This window comes from Callorhinus ursinus, unplaced genomic scaffold (genome assembly GCF_003265705.2).
Source record: "Callorhinus ursinus isolate GAN/ISIS: 27379988/994484 unplaced genomic scaffold, GSC_fseal_2.0 scaffold71, whole genome shotgun sequence".
Lineage (NCBI taxonomy): Eukaryota > Metazoa > Chordata > Mammalia > Carnivora > Otariidae > Callorhinus > Callorhinus ursinus.
This window is the reverse complement of record NW_027397133.1, coordinates 5,563,687-5,571,115: the sequence shown is the minus strand read 5'-3', so window position 1 is coordinate 5,571,115 and position 7,429 is coordinate 5,563,687. Positions and strand designations below refer to the sequence as shown.

At 40.2% G+C, this 7,429-nt stretch overlaps 1 protein-coding gene across 4 annotated transcripts in view; it reads left to right on the top strand.

Annotated features, from left to right (window-relative positions):
* ZNF227 (zinc finger protein 227) overlaps window positions 1-6,741 on the top strand; it is a 17,363-nt gene extending 10,622 nt beyond the window's left edge. For all 4 annotated transcript variants that reach the window (XM_025849486.2, XM_025849487.2, XM_073886509.1 and 1 more), the window contains exon 6: window positions 4,182-6,741. In XM_025849486.2, coding sequence (XP_025705271.2) covers window positions 4,182-6,304 — 2,123 coding nt within the window. In that variant the 3' untranslated portion in view covers window positions 6,305-6,741. The remainder of the gene's footprint in view (window positions 1-4,181) is intronic.
* The last annotated feature ends 688 nt before the right edge of the window (window positions 6,742-7,429 follow it).

The window sequence follows — 7,429 nt, the reverse complement described above, 5'->3', positions numbered from 1 at the left end:
AGAATTCCTCATATCAGTGAGGTCATATGATACATGTCTTTCTCTGATTGACTTATTTCACTCAGCATAACACCCTCCAGTTTCATCCACGTCGTTGCAAATGGCAAGATCTCATTCCTTTTGATGGCTGCATAATATTCCATTGTGTATATATACCACATCTTCTTTATCCATTCATCTGTCGATGGACATGTTGGCTCTTTCCACAGTTTGGCTATTGTGGACATTGCTGCTATAAACGTTGGGGTGCACGTACCCCTTCGGATCCCTACTTTTGTATCTTTGTGGTAAATACCCAGGAGTGTAATTGCTGGATCGTATGGTAGCTCTATTTTCAACTGTTTGAGGAACCTCCATACTGTTTTCCAGAGGGGTTGCACCAGCTTGCATTCCCACCAACAGTGTAGGAGGGTTCCCCTTTCTCCGCATCCCCACCAACATCTGTCGTTTCCTGACTTGTTAATTTTAGCCATTCTGACTGGTGTGAGGTGGTATCTCATTGAGATTTTGATTTGGATTTCCCTGATGCCAGGTGATGTTGAACACTTTTTCATCTGTCTGTTGGCCATTTGGATGTCTTCTTTGGAAAAATGTATGTTCTTATCTTCTGCCCATTTCTTGATTGGATCATTTGTTCTTTGGGTGTTGAGTTTAATAAGTTCTTTATAGATTTTGGATACTGGCCCTTTATCTGATATGTCATTTGCAAATATCTTCTCCCATTCTGTCGGTTGTCTTTTGGTTTTGTGGACTGTTTCTTTTGCTGTGCAAAAACTTTTTATCTTGATGAAGAGCCAGTAGTTCATTTTTGCCCTTGCTTCCCTTGCCTTTGGCGATGCTTCTAGGAAGAAGTTGCTGCGGCTGAGGTCGAAGAGGTTGCTGCCTGTGTTCTCCTTTAGGATTTTGATGGACTCCTGTCTCACATTTAGGTCTTTCAACCATTTGGAGTCTATTTTTGTGTGTGGTGTAAGGAAATGGTCTAGTTTCATTTTTTTGCATGTGGCTGTCCAATTTTCCCAACACCATTTGTTGAAGAGACTGTCTTTTTTCCACTGGACATTCTTTCCTGCTTTGTCAATTAGTTGACCATAGCGTTGAGGGTCCATTTCTGGGCTCTCTGTTCTGTTCCATTGATCTATGTGTCTGTTTTTGTGCCAGTATCATACTGTCTTGATGATGACAGCTTTGTAATAGAGCTGGAAGTCTGGAATTGTGATGCCGCCAGCTTTGCTTTTCTTTTTCAACATTCCTCTGGCCATTCGGGGTCTTTTCTGGTTCCATACAAATTTTAGGATTACTTGTTCCATTTCTTTGAAAAAAGTTGATATTTTGATAGGGATTTCATCGAATGTGTAGATTGCTCTAGGTAGCATTGACATCTTTACAATATTTGTTCTTCCAGTCCATGAGCATGGAACATTTTTCCATTTCTTTGTGTCTTCCTCAGTTTCTTTCATGAGTATTTTATAGTTTTCTGAGTACAGATTCTTTGCCTCTTTGGTTAGATTTATTCCTATCTTATGGCTTTGGGTGCGATTGTAAATGGGATCAACTCCTTCATTTCTCTTTCTTCTGTCTTCTGTCTGTTGGTGTATAGGAATGCCACTGATTTCTGTGCATTGATTTTATATCCTGCCACTTTACTGAATTTCTGTATGAGTTCTAGCAGTTTTGGGGTGGAGTCTTTTGGGTTTTCCACATAAAGTATATCATCTGCAAAGAGTGAGAGTTTGACTTCTTCTTTGCCGATTTGGATGCCTCTGATTTCTTTTTGTTGTCTGATTGCTGTGGCTAGGACTTCTAATACTATGTTGAATAGCAGTGGTGATAGTGGACATCCCTGCCGCGTTCCTGACCTTAGGGGGAAACCTCTCAGCTTTTCCCCATTGAGAATGATATTTGCTGTAGGTTTTTCATAGATGGCTTTTATGATATTGAGGTATGTACCCTCTATCCCTATACTCTGAAGAGTTTTGATCAAGAAAGGATGCTGTGCTTTGTCAAATGCTTTTTCTGCATCTATTGAGGATCATATGGTTCTTGTTCTTTCTTTTATTAATATATTGTATCACATTGATTGATTTGCGGATGTTGAACCAACCTTGCAGCCCAGGGTTAAATCCCACTTGGTCGTGGTGAATAATCCTTTTAATGTACTGTTGGATCCTATTGGCTAGTATTTTGGTGAGAATTTTTGCATCCATGTTCATCAAGGATATTAGTCTGTAATTCTCCTTTTTGATGGGGTCTTTGTCTGGTTTGGGGATCAAGGTAATGGTGGCCTCATAAAACGAGTTTGGAAGTTTTCCTTCCATTTCTATTTTTTGGAACAGTTTCAGGAGAACAGGTATTAATTCTTCTTTAAATGTTTGGTAGAATTTCCCTGGGAAGCCATCTGGCCCTGGGCTTTTGTTTGTTGGGAGATTTTTGATGACTGCTTCAATTTCCTTAGTGGTTATAGGTCTGTTCAGGTTTTCTGTTTCTTCCTGGTTCAGTTTTGGTAGTTGATACATCTCTAGGAATGCATCTATTTCTTCCAGATTGTCTAATTTGCTGGCATAGAGTTGCTCATAATATGTTCTTATAATTGTTTGTATTTCTTTGGTGTTGGTTGTGATCAGGGAGAGAGAATCTTAAGCAGTCTCCATGCTGAGCCTGATGTGGGGCTTGATCCCACAACCTTGAGATCATGACCGGAGCTGAATTCAAGAGTTGGGACGCTTAACCAACTGAGCCACCCAGGCACCCCCATCTCAGGATCCTTAATTTAATGAAATCTAAATCCCCTTTTGTCATGTACATGAACATAGTCATAGGTTCCAGGGATTAAGGCATGGATATCTTTAGGGGGCCAGTTGGTTAGCATACCTGAAATGTGTACATATGTGTTGAGACTTTTTCAGCTTATATTTTTAGAATGTAACTTTACATTTAAGGAAATTAATTATTAAGGATGACTTGGTACCCGCCCCCCCCAAACATTTTAAGCCAGTGGCTTCCATTCACTTTTAGCCATGATCCTCAATCAAATATTTTACGTCTTCACCCAGCATGGGTGTAATGTATGTGCATATTTATTGTGTGTGTCTATAGATGAAACAAGCATTTCATATAGTGTTATCCTTACTGCTTGTGATACACTTCTCATATTCTTATTCTATTTCTATTTTTATTCAATTTATGGAATTGGTTTCATAGTTCATTAATGCATCCCAACAATTTGAAAAATTGTATTACTGTGGAGATAATGTCATGAAGAAAACAAAACGCATGTTTTCTTCATGCGTGTTACACTCTAGTGGGTCTAAAAAGACAAGAAAAAGTTAGGAAGTATACAGTAAGTCAAATAATATGTGTTGTAGGGAATAGTAAAGCAGGGTAAGAGAAATGCGGAGAATCAAAGGTGTATGGGAGTGGGGAGGAATTATTTTACATTGGGTGGTGCGGGAGGCCATACCCAACTGAGCAACATTTGAGTGGGGATCTAAAGGGAATGAATGAAAAGGCAAGCCTTGCAACTTCCTGGGAAAAAGCCTTCCAAGCCGAGTTTAACTCCCCTCTTCCTCTTCAGGGTTGCCTTTGAGAGTCTGTGCTGGGCTCTGTTTCTTTCTTTCTCCCAGGTTCCTTCTCAGTCATACAAGATTAGTTTTCCCTTTTCCTTTTCTTTCTAGAGCCCTGAATTACTACCAGGTTTAGAATAATGAATGTTAGTATTCCAACCACTTCCCAAATTTACTCTCGGAAGATAATTCCTGCCAGGACCTAAAATATTATTTCCTGCCTACAATCTGAGCTTTTGTAACCTAGTGGTAGAATCCCTCTTGTCATAAGCCTCCTGAGGAAAAGGTGAGTAGACTTAATTGATGTTATTGTAGGATGGAGTGTGGATTGTCTTTGTGGCCTGCAGCCATTTGATTTCAAACTTACAGCTCTCATATTAAATTATCAAATTTACGGTTCTAAATTTAGGGTCGCATTTACACTTAGTGGGTAAGAGTCTGTTGACCCCATTCTTTGCTTCCCCTTGCATGGAAAACATAAAAGGATAAATGACGTTGTACAGACATGACCCTGCCCCTGGTTTATTGAGGCCTTATCCAATGGCCTAGATGTGAAATCCTGACATTTCTCTACCTAAGCATTTGCTTGTCCTCATCTCTGAGTATTGCTTTTTCTTATAGGCAGCAAGAATCAAAATGAGATGGAGACACTTCGAAAAGTTGCATTGAAATACCTTTCCCATGAAGGACTATCCTGCTGGCAAATCTGGAAACAGGTTGCAAGTGATTTAACCAGGTGTCTTCAGAGAAAGCGTTCTCAGTTACTACAAGGTGATTCTGTTCAGGTTTCTGAAAATGAAAATAGTGTAATGAATCATAAAGGAAATGGCTCCACTTACACTGCAAATCAAGAGTGGTCAATTTTGAGAACCCAGGACTCTTGTGGGAATACATACCTGCGTGAGTCACAGAATCAGAGTAGAGGTCAGCAAATTCACATGAAAAATAACCGGCATATATGTGAGGCCTTCATGCAGAAATCACCACTTATTGATCATATTAACACTGACACAGAACAGAAACCTTACAGATTCAGCAAATGTGGCAAAAGCATGAGTGACGGCTTCAATCATCATATACCCCCAGGAAAGGAATTCCAACCATGTCGTGAGTGTGGAAAGGGCCTCAGTTATAGCTCGGTGCTTCCACATCATCAGAATGTTCACGCAAGAGAGAAATGCTCTAGTCAGAGCTCACATCTGCAGACCCGTCAGAGAATTCGCCCAAGAGAGAAACTCAATAAATGTCATGGATCTGGTGATTGCTTTAGTAAGAGCTCTTTTCATCCACTTATCCACACAGGGGAGAAGGCCTATAGATGTGACAGTTGTGGCAAGGGATTCAGTAGCAGCACTGGCCTTATCATTCATTACAGGACTCACACTGGAGAGAAACCTTATAAATGTGAGGAGTGCGGGAAATGCTTTAGTCAAAGTTCGAACTTTCAGTGCCACCAGAGAGTCCACACTGAAGAGAAACCATATAAATGTGAAGAGTGTGGTAAGGGCTTCGGTTGGAGTGTTAATCTTCGTGTTCATCAGAGGGTCCACAGGGGTGAGAAACCCTATAAATGTGAGGAGTGTGGGAAGGGCTTCACTCAGGCCGCGCACTATCACATACATCAGAGGGTCCACACTGGGGAGAAACCTTATAAATGCGACATCTGCGGTAAAGGCTTCAGTCACAATTCGCCGTTGATATGCCATCGGAGAGTCCACACTGGAGAGAAACCATACAAATGTGAGGCATGTGGGAAAGGCTTTACCCGCAATACAGATCTTCACATCCATTTCCGAGTTCACACGGGAGAGAAACCCTACAAGTGTAAGGAGTGTGGGAAGGGCTTCAGTCAGGCTTCTAATCTTCAGGTCCATCAGAATGTCCACACTGGGGAGAAACGATTCAAATGTGAAACGTGTGGGAAGGGCTTCAGTCAGTCATCCAAGCTTCAAACCCATCAGAGAGTCCACACAGGAGAGAAGCCATACAAATGTGATGTGTGTGGGAAGGACTTCAGTTACAGTTCCAATCTTAAACTGCACCAGGTGATTCACACTGGAGAAAAACCATATAAATGTGAGGAATGCGGGAAGGGCTTCAGTTGGCGATCAAATCTTCATGCTCATCAGAGAGTCCACTCTGGAGAGAAACCCTATAAATGTGAGGAGTGTGATAAGAGCTTCAGTCAGGCTATAGATTTTCGGGTACACCAGAGAGTCCACACTGGAGAGAAACCATACAAATGTGGTGTTTGTGGTAAGGGCTTCAGTCAGTCCTCTGGTCTTCAATCCCATCAGAGAGTCCACACTGGGGAGAAGCCATACAAATGTGATGTGTGTGGAAAGGGTTTTAGGTACAGCTCACAGTTTATATACCATCAGAGAGGCCACACTGGAGAAAAACCTTATAAATGTGAGGAATGTGGGAAAGGCTTTGGAAGGAGCTTGAACCTTCGCCATCATCAGAGGGTCCACACAGGAGAGAAACCCCATAGATGTGAGGAGTGTGGTAAGGCCTTCAGTCTCCCCTCAAATCTTAGGGTCCATTTGAGTGTTCACATTAGGGAAAAACTGTTTAAATGTGAAGAGTGTGGGAAGGGCTTCAGTCAGAGTTCACGTCTTCAAGCCCATCAGAGAGTCCACACTGGAGAAAAACCATACAAATGTGACGTATGTGGTAAGGACTTCAGTCACCGTTCACGTCTCACATACCATCAGAAAGTCCACACTGGCAGGAATCGTTAAAAGTGAAGAATGTGTTAATGGCTTCGGTCAGGATGCACATCATCACGTGTTTGGAGAGTCCGGGCTGGTAATAAACTATCAAGCATTGAGAAGAAAGGGATTTCTTCAGATAGAATCTTTCTAACAAATCCATTAAAATAATGGCATGGAACCCTAATAACAGAGATAGAACTAATATTCAGGGGAGGATTGGCTTGTGACCCTCTTGGCAAGGTCCAAGTGATATAAATGGTCTTTAAGAGTGAATATATGCCTAAAGATAATGCATGGAAAGGATATTTGCCATATACTAGCTAGTTTTTTGGGGGTCAGGGAAGTTTTTGGATAATTTTCCCTTTAACTTACATTTTATACTTGTTTACAGTGACTTATTTTTACTGAAGCTGTAAAGCTATGAAAAAATGAATAAAATTACTAAAATTTCCTGTAACCAAGAACTCATGATTACTTTATTTCATATGGTATATTGGATTAAAATTAAGGAATAGATCCCCATGGTATATTGGATTAAAATTAAGGAATAGAGCCCCATTGATGAATTTTGGATCTTCAGAAGTAAATTGGTATCTGCTGCAGATGCATATAAAAGAATGGTCGTTGCATCATTGTTCATAATAGCAAACAATCAAATGGATTGCCAAAGTATTTTATGATTTATTCCAGTGGAACACTATGCAAATATCAAATGGGAAAAGGTAAGTTTGTAGTTAAGGATGTTGGAAGATGTCCAGAATATATTAACCTGAAAAAACAAAGCATGGGATTTTTGTGTTATTAATATATATATATATATATACACACACACACATTTCTTTAAACTCACTGTTTTGAAATAATCTAAAACTTGACAAAAAATGTGAAAATTATATAAAATCTCTTGTATACCCTTTACTCAGATTCACCAGTTAACATGTTTGAGTCTTTGCATGTATATGAGTGTCTGTTCTTCACAGTAGGGAATGGTTTTTAGAAATCAAGACATGGGAGATAGATATGTTACTGAGGGGATGGAGATGATAAATAGATAGGGCGGTGGGTAGGGAGATACATAGGTAGAATGAATCATGAGTTTATACTTATACCACCAATTTTTTAAAAGATTTTATTTAGAGAGCATGAGTGGGG